We start from the raw sequence: 18,222 nt of genomic DNA on the forward strand, positions 1-18,222 counted from the left end.
GGAGGGATGCTGAGCCCCACAGTCCGTGGAGTTTTTCCTAAACAGATTTGCTAAATAAATAATGAGGAGGATCCATATTTTATTTATATCCCACCTCTCCGTGTGGCGCTGGAGGTGTTTTACACCAGGCCCTCCTCCCTTTCAGCACGGACAAACTCCTGAGAGCTGGTGAGATGGAGATGGATTTACAGGGATATTTGGATGCTGAGCAGAAGGACAGGCAGCGGGATGTGCTGGAACTGCTCCTCCTGATGGACTTAATGGGCACCTTGGTGCTTTGTGAATCCAACTGGAAGTGTCTTTGCATCTGGAGGCACCTGAGGAATTCTGGTGGGAGCCAGCTCTGGCTCCGAGGGGCTCAGGGGGACCCATACACCTGGGGGGACACCCCAGGACACCAGGGGACATTCCATGGTCCCTGGGGAGGAGGGGCTGGAGTCTCTCTGTGTTCACTCATCCTTCTGAAACAGTTTTTGGAACTTGGGGGGGGGAGCTAGGGGACTCTGGGAGCAGAGCAGGTCCTGTCCAGCAAGGCCCAGCTCCCCTGGACAGCCCAGGAGGAGCGTCCTTGCTCAGGGATGTGACCCCAGGGCTGGGGGGTGTCCTGGCTTGGGGATGTGGCTCTGGCAGCGTGGCGTGTCCTTGTGCGGGGATGTGGCTGGGTGCCATGCCTGTGACCAAAAATTCCACTGGATTTTCCGTGTACTCCCCAAAGCCTGTCCCCCCCAGAGCTGGACAAGGCCCCACAGCAGCTTCAGGGCTCTGTGTTATTCCCAGCACAGAGCAGAGTGATCTCTTAACACGTATGGTTGTTTAATTTATCCTTATATCAGAGGTGAAAAAATGTCTCTGCAGAGGGTGGGACTCGCCCTGTCACCATCTGTTTGTCTGTCTTTCCTTGGCACCTGTGGGTCACAGGTTTGTTCCCCCGCCGGTGTGACTTCCCCCCCATTCCCGGGGTCCCGGTTCGTTCCCCCGCCGGTGTGACCACCCCTTCAGATACCCCTTCCCGGGGTCCCGGTTCGATCCCCCACCAGTATGACCCCCCCCCCGGGGTCCCGGTTCGTTCTCCCACCGTTTTGACCCCCCCCTCCCATCCCCGGGGTCCCGGTTCATTCCCCCGCCGGTGTGTCCCCCCCCTCCCCGGGGTCCCGGTTCAATGACCCCCCCCCCCCCCATTCCCGGTCCCGTTTCGATCCCCCCCCGGTGTGACCCCCCCCATTCCCGGTCCCGGTTCGTTCCCCCACCGGTGTGCCCCCCCCCTCCCGGGGGTCCCGGTTCAATGACCCCCCCCCCCCCTCCCTGGGGTCCCGGTTCAATGGACCCCCCCCTCCCCCTTCCCGGGGTCCCGGTTCATTCTCCCACCGTTTTGACCCCCCCCCCTCCCCGGGGTCCGGATTCGATCCCCCACCGGTGTGCCCCCCCCATCCCCGGGGTCCCGGTTACCCCCCCCCTGCAGATACCCCTCCCCGGGGTCCCGGTTCGATCCCCCCCCGGTGTTACCCCCCCCTTCCCCCCCCCGTTAGGGGCGTGGCCTCGGGGGCGCGCGGCAGCCCCGCCCTGGGCCCGCGCCGGGCGCGCGCGCGGCCGCCGGTGGCAACAATGTATCGGGGGCGGGGCCGGGGGCGGGGCCGGTCCCGGGGGCGGAACCGGGGCGGGGCCTCCGCGGGGGCGGGGCCGGCGCGGGGCGCGGGGGGCGCGGGCGGCGGGCGCAGCATGGCGCGGCGGCACTGAGCGAGCGGCGGCCTCCCGGCCCGGCCTTTGTCTCTCCGCTGTCCCCGGGGCCGAGCAGCCCGCGGCGGGGCCCGGGGCTGAGCCCGCAGGTGCGGCGGCAGCACCGGGGGCTCGGCACCGGGCGGCGGCGGCGGCGCCGCGGGGCTCGGAGGAACTTGGCCGAAGTTGGGCGCGGGGGGGGGGGTGGGGGTGGGGGGGTAGAAGGTTCCCGGTACCGGGGCGATCCCGGGGCGCCGCGGGAACCGGGCCGGTCCCCGCCGCCCGAGCGCGGGATGCGGCTGCCCCGGCGCCGCCGCACCGCGGCCGCCCCCGAGTCCCCCCGCTGACGGCGCCCGGGGCCGCGGGCGATGGTGAGGGCTGGGCGCCCGCCCGCCGCCGCCGCCGCCCGCCGCCCGCCCGCCGTCCCCGGCCGGCCCCAGGGCCCCGCCGCCCCCTGAAGCGGCCGGAGCCGCGCCCGCCGCCCGCCGGGACGATGGTGCGCTGCGGGGCGGCCGCGCTGCTCGCCGCGCTGCTCGGCGTCTGCGTCTGGACCGACGAGACCGGGAAAGTTATCTCGGACCGGTTCGCTGTCTACTGGAACCGGAGCAATCCCAGGTGAGGCGAGGGGCGGCGGGGGCGGCCTCGGCGCCCGAGTTCCAGTCGGTGTTTCCCCCCGTATGCACATCCGCCGAGCGCCCGCTGCCGCCCGGTGACAGCGGCCGCCGCCGCCCGGGGCGGGTCGGGTTCCCCACGAGTCCGGTGAACGGGCTGGGCGGCCCCGGGGAGGGGGGTGGTCCCCGGGGCTCCCTCCCCGAAAGTTCCGCGGGGCCCCGGGCGGAGCGTCCCCGGGGGCTGCGGCAGCACCGGCAGCACCGGGAGCACCGGCGGGCGCGGGGCGCGTTCCCGGGGGCGGCGGCGGCTGCGGCTCGGCCCCCCCGGCCCCTCCGCGCCCAACTTCGGGGAAGTTCCAGTTCCTCCCACCGCTACCCCGTGTCTCCCCACGGTCCCTCTCCGGGGATGAAGGTTCTGCGAAAAAACCCCGAAATCCGCCCAAAGCGGCGGGTGCGGCTGCGGGGGAGTGGGAAGGAGCGATTTGGGGGGAAAATGGCAAAAAGGGGCCTGAGAGGGGCACGGAGCGTGCGGAGCTGGGGATGGGCGGCCCTGCTGCTCCCGGGTCATTCCCATCCTGGAAGCGCAATCCCCACAGTTGGCTTCGTCTCCTGACTCCAGTTGGAATTTTGATTTTTCTGTGTGTTTTTTTCCCCACCAAGTATTTTTTCTTTGGGGGCAAGAGTTTCGTTTCTGTCGTATTTCTTTGTTCATGATTTTGAGGAACCAAAAAACTGCTGGTGAGTTGGAAGCGGGAGGAATTCTGCTCTGGGAATGCTCAGGTGGTTGGGACCCTCAGGACCCCCCCACCCTCCCTGTTGGGGACATTCTTTGGGGTCTGAACGGGCCCGTTTGTGGGGATTCCTGTAAAAACAAACACCAGCCATCAAATCCCCATTTCCCCCAAAATTCCTCAAAGTTCTCCCAAGCCTGGCAGCGTTTATGAGTGGTGAGGGATGAGCTTGGTGGGTGCAGCCCCTGTGGCCCCTGGCTTTGGGCTGTCCTGTTTTCTGGGTCAAGCGGGGGGTTCTTTGTCCCCTTCAGTCCCTGTGTGACTTGTGGGGCGCAGTGTGGCCTGGTCCTCGTCCCCAGGGCTGCCAGGGACGTGAGGCAGCTCCTCCAGCTCGGGGTGGCTCATCCCCTGCTGGCACCCGTGAGGTGACCCTCGGTGCCACCTTCTCTCCCTCGATGACACCAATGCTGCTGGGTGAAGTTCCTGGCGGTGTTTCGGTGCTGGGACCTGCGCAGGACCCTCAGCAGCACCCGGTGTCCACACGTCCCTTTGGGGGGACCCACCCGTGCCCCTCTGTCCGCCCCAAAACTGGGGCGAGCCCGTCCCTTTGTGCCTTGGTGGTGGTTCCTTGGCGGTGGTGCCTGCGTCGTGGGCCGCCTGTGGTGCATATGGATTTTATTATCTCCCTCACATTTTTGTGGGGGATTGTAAGAGCCAGGGAATTATTTTTTTTTTTCCTAATTTTTTTTTTTTTGCCCGTTGCGAAGTTTTTGATTTCAGCTCCTGGTGCTCCCCCCTAAAAGCTCCCACACTTTGGGCTCTTTTCTTTTGTTCTCCCAAGTGCCAAACACGCGTGAGGTGTCAAGCCCGGTCCAACTCCGGCATCCCGGGGATGAGGGTGGTTGGGGCGGTGGCTGGGATTTGGCACCCAAAGGTTCTGAGGGCTGGGATTTGGCACCCAAAGGTTCTGACGTTTGGGATTTGACACCCAGAGGTTGGGATTTGGCACCCAAGGGTTCCGACGGTGGTGCCAACAGCCAAAAGTAGCCCCTTGGCCACTGGGAACGGGCGTCCTGGGACCCAGCACTGGTGATGGCGTCGGCTCCATCCCCTTCGTCCCCTCGTAAAGCCGCCGAGAATTCCTCCTCGAAAAATCCACAGTGGATCGTTATTCCATATATATATTTATACATTTCTAAATCTGCTGTTGGCAGGGAAAATATTTTCGAGGAGGGGGGGAAAATAAAATGGAGTGGAGGGAAGCGCGAGGGGCTGGCAGGGAAGAGCAGACAATGGCTGGTGGGTTCAGCAGGCACGTCCGCAGCGCCTGGCTCCGGGATGTGACCCAAATTTCCCCAATGTGGGAGCGCCCCGTGTCGCCAGCGCTCCCCGCCTGCGCCTTCGGCTCTCGGAATTCGAGGCAATTTATTAGGGGTTGCAAAGATTGAAATTGCCATTGAGTTTCCTGCTTATTCCCTTTTTGAACCCAGCGGTGGGTTTATTTTTTTCTCTGGAGTTACTACAAGACCGCCTCATTCTTAAAAATGAAGAAAAAAATTATTTATGTGTTTTCTGGTCCCTTGTTTTCATTTTTTTGTCCCCCCACCAACACCTCATTTAGTAAGGGGGAAATAAAAAGGGGTTTTAAAAAAAAAGGGGGAAAAGACCCAAGGTTAAAATGTCCTGTTTGAACCACAGACCTTCTCTGCCACTAAATATTTTTCCTCAGGTTTAAACAGCAATCTATATTTTATAAAAGACAGGAATAAATCTCATGGTCGATATGATTTGCCCAGATTAGAATAATTCTATATTTCATAATTGGGGCTAAATTAAAAATAAGTGGTACCTCGGGATGCTGCAATTTCCCTGTTCTGGGGAGAGATTTAACTACTCGCTGTGGATTTACAAGGTTTATTTTTATTTTTAAATGGTTTTGTGAGGATGCGCTAGGAAAACGTTTGGCTGGATGGAACTACTGGGTTATCCAGGAAAAAAATGAAGGATGATGAAGGTAGAATGATATAATAATAGTTTTTTTACCATGTGGAAGAGTGGGTTTTTGCTCCGTGGCACGTACCGGCGCTGCCGATGGTCGCTCTCCGGGTGTGGGTCTGTTGGCCATGTCTGGGCCACTCACGGGTGGATCCGTTGGTTGTGTCCGGGGTGATGTGCCCATGGATGGGATCTTGGGGCTCCTCCCTGGCCTGGCACTGCGGGCAGGGGTCCGGCACTGCGGGCAGGGGTCTGGCACGGCACCCACGGCTCATCCTGCCATCACTCCGTGTTTTCCGGCTGGTGCTGCGGGAGCCGCTCACCCGTAGGATTCCAGGGTGGGTTTTCCTTGGGAGCCAACTGGGTTGATTTGGGTGTGCTGGAGTGTCCAGCATCACCAGCAGGTTGGGGTGTCCAGTTTTGGCCCCCATTCCCCCCCACCACAGCGGGTTTAGGGTGGATGTCTTGGCACGCGGCACCGTGCGACAAAAATCAGGGATCTGGGAAAACCTCCGTGCAATGGGGGAAAAGGTCTGTGGGAAGGAGTGACCTGTCCTCAGAAGGTCCCCAGGCCTGTGATCCTGACCCGTGGTCTCGTGGCCGTGCTGGAAACCCCTGGGAGGCCAAGGAAGGACGGAAGGTTTGGGATTTGTTGCCGTCCCCTGCTCTGCCGACAGCCGGGTGGCGGGCAGGGAATCATCGTTCCTGGATGCTGGTCGTTGTTCCTGCAGGAATCTCGTGGTCAGTGCCGTGTGCCTGGATCCACGGCAGGAATGTGCAAAGTGACAGGGATCTCCTCCCTTCATGGCACAGATCCCTGGGACCAGCCGGGATCGTTCCCGTGGCCTGGTTTAACGCCGAGGTCACGGCGCTGCCTCCGCACGGTTCTTTCGCTGATTTCTGTATTATTTTTCGGTGTGGTTTGTGAGCACAGCTGGGATTTCTGTTCTGCTCCTCTGCACTCCCCAATCCTGGGATCGAGAACCGGAGAAATGGTTTCTGGCAGGGGGATTTACAGAGCCAGGTGATGCTCAGGGCTGGCGGTGATGGCAGAGCAGGATTTTTGGGGGGAAAGGTGCCTCTGCCGTGGGAATGGTGGGGTTGAGGTGAGTGGGGCACATCTTGGAGGGGATTTAGATCATGTTCCAAATCCCATTGGATTTTGTGTCCCTTTTTCCTGCATTGCCATCTCCTGGAGCTGCAGCCCTGGCGCCTGCTGGTCGCTGGTGCTTTGTCCGAGAGCTGGAGCGCGGTGGCCGTGGCCAGGAAAGCCGTGGCTGTGACCCACTGACCACCCAGGCCAGGGCCAACCTGCCCACCTGTGTGTCACGAGGGGCTGTGGCCGGGCTGCTGGCGGCTGTGTGTCCCACTGCTCCACCAAGGGAGTGAAGATGATGCCACACGTGTTTCTTCCAGGGGAATTTGGTGCTGCAGAGGGGTGGCCGTGATCAGCTTGGGCGATCACACCCATGTCTCCATGTTGGATTGGGGCTGGATCCCAAAACCTCTGTGTCTTGGATTTGGTTGGGACTTTTGGGGTCACCCTCATTGCTACGTGTCCCCAGTTCTCTGTGTCTCCCCTCCCTGCTCCCATGGACATCATATTGGGGCTCTCATCAGCCTCTGAAAGAAACACGCCCTGTTCCCCCCTTGGAGTGATTTTAATGTGAATTTTAACCCTGGCACTCGGGTTGTTCCTGTGTCACCATCAGCCCCAGTGCCAGAGCAGTGCTGGGTGTTCGGGTGTGCCAGCGCTCGGCCTCGTCCTGTGCAATTCCTGCTTTTAGTTTTCCTCCTTCTCTTCTCCCTTTGTGCCGAGATCACTCCCAGCCCTTCCCACCCCTCTTTTCCAGCCCGTTAAGCCGTGTTAGCAATTCCTCACCAGCCCAGGGCTGCGGTGAGTGGTTAATGGAGAGCAGACACCACCGGGCCGGCGTCGCTGACAGGATTCTCTCTCCGTGCCCGTCTCCGTCTCCGCCTGTCCCTTTCCAGGGACCGCAATTACATTCCCTGCTGGTTGCACATTTGGTATCCAAATGCCGGCCATGCGCCGCATCCTAATGCGAGGATGGGCTGGGGGCATGCAGAGCTGCTGGAGGGTCAGACGGTGCCCAAAATCCCCCCTGGATCCCGGGGGGTGTCCTGCTTGGGGGGGACACGCTGAGGGTGGGTGGTGGGAACAGTCCAGGGGATGAGAGAAGCCCTCAGGTATCGTGGAAGGCTTTGAAAGTGCTGCTGTATAAAGAAAGACACATGTATTTATATATATATAGATTTATATATATTCACATACCAATATATTTCTATCTATTATATAAATTATCTATTTATTTACATGTTTGGGTGTTTATTCACCCCCCCAACACACACACACTCATATAAATACACTTCACACACACAAATAATCCAATGCCAAAAAAAACCCCTGTCTGGCAATGCTGTGCCACCCCTGTGTGACACTCCCCTGGAATTCCTACCTGGGGGCTCCAGGGTGTACCTGGCTGTGGCTGTACCTGCCTCCAGGCACAGGGCTGGCTGGCTGTGTCCATCCCAGTGCCACATCAGGAGCTGGCTGGAGCCATACCTGCCTGTGCCTGACAAGGTTCAGCTGCTGGGTTGGCTGGAAAATTGCAGCAATTGTTCCTTAAATAGCTCCTCGTTCCTGATGGTGACAATTTCGGTTCTTTTGTGTTAGATATTAATCGTGATTTCTGAGGCTCCGGTTTGATCCAAGCTGGTTTTCCCCACTTGGGGCAGAGATCCTGCCCCGCTTCCTTGGATTTAATGGGATTTATGGAAGGTGAGCAGCTTGGAGCACTGGTACCTGCAGCCCCTAAGAGGTGTTTAAATTCCTTTTCCCCCTTTGCCGTGAGCCAGTGCTCATCCCGATGTCCGGCCGCTTCCCTCTGCTTGGAGATCCATCCCAAAAACAGGACCAGGCCCTGTTTGGCCTCTGCAGGTGCAGGGGCAAGCACCGTGCTCCAAGGGTCCAGGCTGCATTATGGCTGGGAATCAAGATCTTGGAGCTCTTTCCCAATCCAAGTGATTCCATGATTCTTCAGAGCTGGAAAAGTGTTGCAGTTAGCCGGTGGCCACTTTGGCCTTTTCCAGATGAATTCCAGAGGCATTTTTAAAGCCCTCCCCAAAGGCAGGGCTGTTTTTGGGGGTATCTCTGGTTCCAAACTCTTTGCCACCAGCCCATCCCTTCTGGATTTGGGGACCCCATGGCTGTTCCCAGCCGGGAGCCGTGCTGGGGAAATGGCACCCGTGGGGTGTGGGATACACCAGGGCTGGTGTGATCCCGGCAGGAAAAGCGGGAAGGGACGAAGCTGAGAGCAGGGCAGTGGGATGGAGCCCTTCCCTGCTCCGTCCTGGCTTGTTCCCGGGTGGTCACAGTGTTGTTATTTATTTATTTCTCCTCCCTCTGCTCCCCCTTGGCTTGTTGTTGCTGCTGTGCTTGGGCTGCTAAAGAGCTTCCCATTGTTCCGGAGCTAATTACCTCCTAATGAGGCTCCCGGCTCAAAAGAGCGGAGTGGGGGGGATGCGAGTGGGCTGTGCTGGGAGGGGGTGAGGGCAGGGCTGGGGTCACCACCGGGGTCACCCGATGGCTTCAGCTGTGCTGCCCCACGGTGTGAATTTGGGTTGGTGGTGGGGAGATCCACGGCCATGGAGCTGCCAGCCTGAAGCTTCATCCTAAAGGGCGGCTGGGAAGTGGTTTTGCCAAAATTTTCTTATTAAACCCGTGGAGAAATCAAAGCCCTGTGGATTTTGGCGTGGCAGGGCGGTGCCGGTGCTCAGAGTCTGGGAGCATTCCCGGCATTTCCCTTGGTGTGACACCTCCCTGCCAGCCCCATCTGGGACAGGTGTCACCTTTAGGGCACATCCTTCGTTTTGGAAGGGTTCTTTGAACCAGGGGTCCTCAAAGCTTATCCCATCCATGTGGTGGACAAACCCTGCTCCACTCCTGACCTTACCCCATCCCTTGGCAAGAGACTGGGATGAGCCCTGATCCCGATGGAATTTGCCACTTCGGCTGGAGGGAGCCAGGCATTGTCCAGGAGTGTCCTTGTCCCCGCTGGCACGCGGAGCAGAACTTTGGGCTCCTGCCTCCTGCTCTGCCCCTGGAATATCCCCCATGTCCCTCAGGGCTGCGGCAGCTCCTGTGACTCCTCCGTGTGATGGGGAAAAGAGGATCCTGCTCCAGCGGGATTTGGAATGCCCCCACCTCCGCCCCACTCCGACCGAAGCCGCCCTTTGTGCCCCTGCATGGGGTGGGGGGCCCTGAACTTCAGAGGGGGATGAGGCACTCAAAGCAACAACAGTGGGGGAAAACATTCCAAGGGAGGAAAATTTATTCCCTGGAATAATAATGAAGGTAGGGGAATGAGTTCCCCTTCCCTGCGCCCTTGATGAGGGGCAGTGAGGGGGTCCAGAGTGAGCCTTTCCAAGGGGGTGGAGGTGCTGGCAGTTTTGGGATCACCCTATCTGGCCCAGCTTGCCCGTGGATCCATCTCCAGCGGGAGCACAAAGCCCGGGATCGATGGCGCTCGGCTCTGGTGAAGCCAATCAGCGCCGGGGCGGTGAGATCCGCGCTCCCATTCCGAGCCCCGCTTGGATCCATCCGACATTTTCCTTGGGGTCATTAATGAAGGGAGAGGGATTCGGAAACACGGATTGAGATTATTTTTCTTTTTTAAATTCCTCCCCTTTAAAATTTTTCCCCTCTTGCCGTGTTTGCTTCCCAAGGCCCAGCGGAGCGGTGAGTGACGCTGCTGGGAGAGGAACGGCCTCGGGGCTGAACCGTGTCCTGGTGGGGCTGTGCTATGGTGGGATCCTGTGGGATGTGCCTGTGCTGGGCTGGGATCCCATGGGATAAACTTATGACATGGTGGGATCCGGTGAGATCCATCCCGACGGTCCCTCAGCGCATCGCCTCTTCCCGACCTCCCAGTTTTCCTCTTTCCTTGATGTTTCCAGCTTCTCCGGCCTTGTTTTGTGGGATTTTCCCGTTTTCCCTGCAGCTGTGAACCTCCAAACACATGCGTGTGTCTGTGCAAACGCCGGAGCTGCCCGTGCCAGGTCAATCCCATTAAAAACCATCCCGGTGGTGGACTCGGAGCTGCTGCTCCTTATGGATGCCAGTACTGGTATTTCCACCTCTGGTATTCCCACCGCTGGTATTCCCACCCTGGCATTCCTACCCTGGTATTCCCACTGCCATTATTCCCACCCTGGTATTCCTACCCTTGTATTCCCATCGCGCTCCTGAAGCATTCCCAGGATCCGCAGAGTTTTACACCTTTTTTTTGTTCCACCCCAGGAATGGACTTTTTTGTTTCAGCTCCTTCTCCACCAGCCCCGAAATCCCTCAGCAATCCAACTCTGGATTTCAGATCTTTTGTGCCAAACCCAAACCTCTCTCGGCTTCGCTTCCCAGCGCCGCTGACTTTGGGGGAAAAAGGGGAATAAATGGCTATGGGAGCTTTTAATGACTGGGACTGGGGAAGCCTCATTCCATCCCCAGCTTCCTCCTCCCGCCCCATCCCAGTCGCCTCCTCCATCTATTTCCTTGGCGTTCGGCCGAATTTCCCTGGAAATATTTTGCTGTTTCCCCCAGTGCAACCAAGTTTTGTCGGATTTTTCTTTTTCTATCTGCAGAAGAGGAGGAATTATCCGTCTCGGTTTATTTTTCCTTGAACATTACACGGGAGCAAAACTCACCCATGTGCTGGGAAAGAGATAAAGTGTTTAGACAGCAAATACAAATATTCCAGAGCACTCAGGCCGGCTACAGCTATTCCTGCCAGGATTCCGGATTCCGTGCCATGTCTTCCAGGGGGGTTTTATTTAGACTGTCTTTTTTTTTTTTTATTATTTATCAAAACCCCTATTTATATTTGCAGTAAAATAAAATCAGCCTGACCCTGTAGAGAACTCGAAAAATCCCAATTCTTTCCTTTTCCAATCCTGTTTCCACTGAGGAAAGAAAGCCCCTGGACCTCGTGCCCTGCACAAAATTCAACCGCGATGGGATTATTTCGGCGGCTGAGCTTCTCTGCAGGCGCTGGGACGGCGCTGGCTCCGTTTGTCCCCCCCAAAAATTGGGATGCAGGGAAGCTCCTGCAGAGGTGGGGATGGAGCTGAGGCCCCCAGGTCTTCCCGTGGAATTTTGGGGGCACAGGCTTCCTTGTGCCGCGGGTTCTGAGTGCGCGTGGCGCACTCAAAAAGGGGTGTATTGTTTTGATTTTATTTTAATATTCAGTGATGGATGGGCTTCTGATGCTCCTCAGGAGCATCCCAGTCTCCCATCCATGTCCCAGCCCTGCTGGGGACCCCACGGGTGTCATTGTCACCCCGGTGCCGGGCATGGGTGCCGTCAGGAGCTGAGGAAGCTCTTTCCCAGCCAGCTCGATAATCCCAATTATTATCTGGATTCTCGATCAGGGTTGCTTATTAAACTTGGCACCGCTGGCTTTGCCGTTCCGGCCGCCTGCCTCAGCAGAGGGATTTATCTCCTGCCGACGCGGGAAGGAAATTGAGTGGAAAAACGCGGGGCAGAGCCCCCCGGGACGGCGGGGAGGGCCGGGGGTACCCGGCTTCCGAAGGGCTGGAGCTGCTGGCGTGGCCCCGGCGGTGCCGGGATGGGTTGGTGGAGCTGCCTGGGCCGTGTCCGTGTGTCCGTTTCCATCCCCGCCCTGTTCTGGGATGGGTGTTTTTATTCCAAGGTTATTTTGGAATGGTCCGTGCTTTTAGACAATACAACAGCCGTTCTTTTCCCTTTGCCCTGAAATCTAAAGGACCTTTTGTCAGCCGTTCTCCCCCTTCACCTCAGGAATATTAGGTTTTTCCAAATCCAGGTCTTTCCGCTGGAATTCCACAAACCTTCCTGGTTTGCTCACCAACCCCTTCTTCTTACATTGTGCCCACAAATTATGTTTTATTTTTACCCAACCCTGCACTGGAGCTGCCTGAGCCAGGGCTGATGTGCTGACTCTTTCCAAATTTCACCCAATTCTCAGCACCAACCGAGCAGGGCATCCAGGGGAATGGGGTGGGTGGTGGAGAGATGCTACTGGAAAAAGATTCTCTCCTGGAGCGTTTCCCTCCCTCCTGGTGTTTGGACGTTTCAATTTTCCCATTGCTCTGCTCCGCTTTTTCCTGCCTTTACACTGTTTTTCTGCATTTTAAAAAACCTGTACAAATCCTGTAACTGGAATTCCCTCTCTTTGTGTGTCCGGCCGCTCTCTCGCCCCCGGGATCCCCATTTTAGGGTGAGGATTCTCCCCCATCCCTTCCCCATGCTGCTGCTGGGGAATTTGGGTGAGGGCTGGGTTGGCTGCGAAATCCTTTATTTGGAAAATTACGTTATCCTGAACCTTGCAAGGTTCTTCCCTCGGGAGCAGCCTTATGCTCCAGGGCTTGGTGTCGATCTTGGGAATGCTCCAGGCTCTCTCCTTGGCTTTTTCAAGATCTTTCTTGCTGGGTGGTTGGGAGAATCTGCTTCTCTCTGGCTCTGGCTGAGGGATTCGGGATGGAGCCGTGGCCCTGCCGGGCTTTGCCTGTGACTGTCCCAGTGACTGTTCCATTGTTGGAGAGCCGCCGTCGGATCCGGCACTGGCACATGGGAATTCTGGCACCTGTCCCGGCTGTAAATGCTGGTCAAAGTGGTGCTCCTGTGTAGTTTCCAACAGAGAATCCAAGCCTGTCTGGAACAGAAATGGCTGCTGGCTCCAAGCTCCATCCACATCTCCGTTGGATCACCACAGGGTCGCGGGGATGCCGAGTCCTGTGGAACACCAGGATCGTGTGCCCCTCCACGGCCCTGGCATTGCTCCTGACCCTTTGAGGTGGGATTTCAGGCTAAATTGGCAGAGATGGAAGCAGGTTTGGGAACAGGGATTGCTTTTGCAGGATGTGATCCAGCCCAACCAGTGCCGGCCTTCCTAATGCTCATTTCTGCGAGTGACCTTCAGCTCGGACCAGGTCCCGCCTTTCCCGGCCTGCTCCTCCTGGCATTCCCAGCCTTCCCCTCTCCGTGATGGCTCCTGGGGTCAGTGGGACTCAGTTCCAGGCACCCAACCGCTGCCTCTCCCTGCTCATCCTGCAGCATTCTGCAGTTTTCCATTGTTCCTTGCAGAGGATGCAGAGTGCCGGCAGTGGGGGAATGTCCGGGGCCCAGTGTCGCAGCTGGGATCTGGACCCCAGGAAAATCTGGACTCCATTTCAAAGCTGAGTAATGATAATCATAAATCATAATGTTGTCTTTTATGATAGAAAGCTTTGGATCAGGAGCAGGGACTCTTGTCCTGCAAGCTGGGGGTGATCCTGGATCCGGCTTCCAGCTCATTAGCCAGAGACAAATGGCTTCTCCCTCCCCCAGCCTCAGTTTCTCCCTGGGTAAGGTGAGGATCGCTGCCAGGGGCTAAATTAAGGAATTAATGTTGGTGGAGTGATTGAGAGATGGAGAAGGACGTGGCTCTCACAGCGCCATGTCCTGCTGCACGGCGCGTCCGCCGGCTCCGGGGCTGGATCTGGGAATTTCAGACGGGAGCAGAGATTGGGATGTCTGCAGTGTTCGTGTCCACAGAGCCCAGGGCTCCACGAGGAGGGACTGGAGCCCCCCAGCTCTTTCCACACTCGTTTGGGATCTGTGTGGGGACGCTGTGGCTCACATCCATGGCTGATTCCGGTGTGCATCCCACATCCAGGTGGTTTGGCAGCGCCAGAGCCCGGTTCATTCTGGCCTCTTCCCAGCGTGTCCCTCGCTGCCCCAAAATCCCGGTGTCACCGAGACCCCATTCCCACGGGAGGGGAATCCAGCTGGATGGATTCTTGTGACTTTTTAATATTTTTCCTTAAACGTTGTAATATTTATTCCACCTTGTAAATCACTTCCTCGCTCCAGTTGGAGGGAGGATTTATGGGTGCAGGTGGGAGGAACGCGGCTCTCGAGACCGACCTGCTGGAATGGTTTTGTGGTGGTGGTCACAGCAGCAATTCTGGCCAGGGAGCGGGACTCCAGCTGGGAATCCTGCCTGGGGATGTGATGGGAGCAGGGATGGACCCATCTGGGATGGGCCTGAGGTTGGCACATCTCTGGTGCCGCCCGGGGTTTTCTCCGCGCTGGAGAGTGGCACCAACAGGTCGGACCCCAAACCATTGTCTGCAGGGGGACAACTGAAAAAAGCCTTTTCTCAGTCCCTCAAAGGTTTGTTTAAATCCTAGCAAGGGCTTGATTTCCTGCTGCAGCCATCAGTGTCACGCTGGGGCCATGGGAATGTCACTGGGGACACTGGAATGTCGATAGGAGGCTGGTGAGGGTTCCCGGGGGGGTCTCGGGGTGCATGGTGAGGGTGGGGATGCTCAGCCCTGGGGACACCCAGCCGGGGCTCTCCCTGCTCCCAGGGGACCAGGCCAGCTCCAGGGGGGATTTTCCCTGCGCCAGCGCTGCCCGCAGCAGCACAAACGAACCAAGTAATTGGCAACATGGAAATATTTTGTGCTCATTAAGCAGTGGGAAGCGGCGGGTGAGGAAGCGGCGGGTGAGGAATCCGGGTTTTCTGCGGGGTTCTCCAGCGGTGTCCTCCGGAGCCGTGTTCTCCAGTGGCGCTCCCGGTGACCCAGGGCAGGGAGCACAGAGTGGGAGCACCCTGGGGTGGGAAGGAGGTGAAGGAGCCAGATCCCAGCGCTGCTCACATCCCAGCACTTCCACATACTGGGAACAACGACAAACCAGGGGGATCTGGGCTGCTGGACAGGGACATTTGGGAGAACCCCCCATTTCTCCCAGTTCCCGTCAATCCCACGGATTAAAACTTGAAACGTCAGATCTCAGCGGCTGCCTTGGCACTGCGGATTCCCAGCAGCAGCACCTCCGCTCCCAGCAGTGGAAGCTGGGGGTGATCCCTGAGGATCTTGTCCCTGTTCAGGGGGTCCCGGGGTGGTTCCCCACCATCCCCAGCCCCGAGCACGCGCTGGCGGTGCCGGGGCCCCGGCGCTGTCCCCGGTGCGACACGGGGAGCCCAGCGGTGCTGCAGGCGGGGGAAGCTTTATGGCTGTACTTAAAGTGACTTTATGATATTGTATCTGAACAATTGCCGGCTATTATCCGGATCGATGCCGCGGGATTGAGACGCTGGTTGATAACCCAGGCAGGGCTCTAATCGCTGTTAAACCGCGCAGGGTCGGTGGGGCTTTCCAGAAAACCCCTCGGTGGTTTCTGTTTTAACTCCCTGCCCCTGGCTCTGGTGGGTTTTTCCCCCTGGATGTCCCCTTGGGGATACAGGTCCTGGTTTGTCCCTCTTCACCCTGCCCTGGGTGGGGATCAGGATGCTGGGACCTGGCTCGGGATGCTGGGATCCATCGTTCCTGGGCTCCAGGGTGCCCAGCACTGCCGGGCCCTGCCCTGCTGAGGAGCGAGGTGCAGATTTTGGGAACCTGTTCCCACCTTTGCCTGGCTCGCAGCAACCTTGGGCGAGTCACATCACCTCGGCGTGCTTGGTTTCCTGCAGCTGTGAAACGAGGACAGTGATACCTTTCCCACCTCGCAGAGGGGTTGGGAGGCTTAATTAGTTAATGTTCGTAAAGTGCTTTGAGGATTAATTAATATTGTGACTCTAATTTTTTCCGATGGCGAAACACCACTTAAGTATCTCCGCGCTGGTTCCTTCCTCCCTGACCCTTTAAAACAAATCCACCTGAGAACGTCACTGGTCTCTGCAGGAGCCGTGTGGCCCTGTCCCTGCCAGGTGTCACCTCCCCAGTGCTGAACTGGGAGGCACTGGTGCAGGAGCACTGGCTTGGGGGTGTCCCAGAGCGTGGGGTGCAGCTCTGCATCCCGGCTCCACAGCGTGTCCAGCTGGGTCTGGTGCTCCTTGTCCAGGCTTTCCCTGCTAGGAGCCATTCCTGTTTTGGGATGAAGCCACTGTCACCTCCTGTGGCACTGCCCATCCCTGCCCAGCCTACCCGGGCACCTCTGGCAACCTCAGCCTGCTCGGAGGCTTCTGTGGGAAACCACCCTCAGCAAATCCCACGTCCTGTGTCTGATCCCATCTGGCATTTTGGGGGCTGTGGGGCCTGGCTGGAGGGTGGACAGCCCCTGGTGGGTTGGGGACACTGTGCTGGGCATGGGTGGGATGGAATTCTGCGGGATGGGATTGAATTCTGCAGGGTGGGATGGTCCCAGGTGGGACACGATGGAACCCCGGGGCTGAAGAACCAGGGACAACAGGAGAATCCCGAATTATGGAGCACTGGAGGGAATTGGGACCTGCCATGGAGAGAGGAAGAGGAGGAGGGAGGTCTGGAGGGAGCCACAATCCTCTTCCCTGGAGCTGCTGGGTGGAGCTGGAGGAGAAGGAGCATTTGGGCCGGAGAGGATGAGCCGGGAGGGTCCAGCCCTGGTTGATGGCTCCTGGCCCTGTCCCTGGTCAATGGCTCCTGTCCCTGGTTGTCACCAAGCCCTGTTGGTGGGAGGAGAGGCTCATGCAGGGTCTCAACCCACGGGGTTTGGGACAGGAGGACAAGCTGACATCAGCGTCCCCATGCCTGGACCCTGCTCCACGCCGTTAATGACATCCCGGCAATTAAACTGGAACTAATGCAACGATAAAAATAACCCACTGTCCTTCTGCAGCGCTGCATCCCACAAGCTCAGAGGTGTTTAAAAACCCATTTAACGCCAGATCCGGGGCGTGGGGTGCCCGGGGTGGCACTGGGATCTGTGTGGCCACAACTGGCTTTTCTAAACCCGACCCAGTCCCGGCCTTCTGCAAGGTGTGAACACCCCCAGTTCCCTCCAGTGCAGAGACTGGTTTACCAACTGCCACGTTTTAAATAATCTAAATTACATGAATATTTTATTTTTCTTCTTTCTAGAGTTGTGGAATTCCCAGGGGTTGGTTTTCATGCTTTTCTCCGTAATGGAGGAGCAGGAACGCATTCTTTTAATGGTGATTGAGAGTCTTGCATCCTTGAGGACTTGGGAGCTGGATGGGCTTTAAATAATGGGAGAGGGGAGCAGTTTGGGTTCTGGCTTCTCAAATGGGTTTTTGAGGTTTTTAGGTGGTTTTCCTCACAGAAAACCCATCCCACTTCCCTGGGAACCCTCCCCAAAGCAGATGTCTTGAGGTGGTGACAGGGATCTGTGGGTGTGGTGTCCTCTGGGAGACCCCTTGGGCACAGCTGGCATTGCCACCACGGCACAGCTGTCATTGCCACCATAGGACAGCTGGCATTGCCACCACGGCACAGCTGGCATTGCCACCCTGTCCCCTCCCGAGCTGCCTGGTCCCTCTGCTGCTGGGATGGATCCTGGCCCTGTTGGCACCGCTCCGTGCTGCCAGAGCCGGTCCCCACCAGGGCCTTGTGGGGCTGCCGAGATGGGGGAAGCGGTTTCCGGCTGCTGGGGGAAACATCTGGATCCAATTCCCTCTCCACGTGCAGCCAGCTGGGCTGGACCCACTCCTGCCTCACGGCGTGACAGGAGCAGCTTTGCTGCAGAGGGGCACAGCGGGACCCTGCCCTGGGCTTGGGAGCTCCGTACCAAGTGGGAGCTCCAGCACCGCATCCCCATCCCAGCAGGAACCCCACCACTGCATCCCCATCCCAGCAGGAGCTCCAGCACCGCATCCCCATCCCAGCAGGAGCCCCACCACTGCATCCCCATCCCAGCAGGAACCCCACCACCTCATCCCCATCCCAGCAGGAGCTCCACCACCTCATCCCCATCCCAGCAGGAGCTCCAGCACGGCATCCCCATCCCAGCAGGAACCCCACCACTGCATCCCCATCCCAGCAGGAGCCCCACCACTGTGTCCCCATCTCCATGGGAGCTCCACCACCTCATCCCCATCCCAGCAGGAGCTCCAGCACGGCATCCCCATCCCAGCAGGACCCCCACCACCTCATCCCCATCCCAGCAGGAGCTCCACCACCGCATCCCCATCCCCGTGGGATCCTGGCCACTGTATCCCCATCCCAGTGGGAGCCCCACCACTGCATCCCCATCCCAGCAGGAACCCCACCACTGCATCCCCATCCTTGTGGGAGCCCCACCACCTCATCCCCATCCCCGTGGGAGCCCCACCACTGCATCCCCATCCCTGTGGGAGCCCGACCACCTCATCCCCATCCCAGCAGGAACCCCACCACCGCATCCCCATCGCACTAGG

General features: G+C 58.4%; 1 protein-coding gene across 1 annotated transcript in view; it reads left to right on the plus strand.

The window, feature by feature from the left end:
* Positions 1-1,684: 1,684 nt before the first annotated feature.
* EFNA2 (ephrin A2) overlaps positions 1,685-18,222 on the plus strand; it is a 36,820-nt gene continuing 20,282 nt past the window's right edge. The window contains exon 1 of the mRNA XM_030256787.4: positions 1,685-2,328. Within this exon, the coding sequence (XP_030112647.1) occupies positions 2,207-2,328 (122 nt within the window). The 5' untranslated portion in view covers positions 1,685-2,206. The remainder of the gene's footprint in view (positions 2,329-18,222) is intronic.

This window comes from Taeniopygia guttata, chromosome 28 (assembly GCF_048771995.1).
Source record: "Taeniopygia guttata chromosome 28, bTaeGut7.mat, whole genome shotgun sequence".
Taxonomy (NCBI): Eukaryota; Metazoa; Chordata; class Aves; order Passeriformes; family Estrildidae; genus Taeniopygia; species Taeniopygia guttata.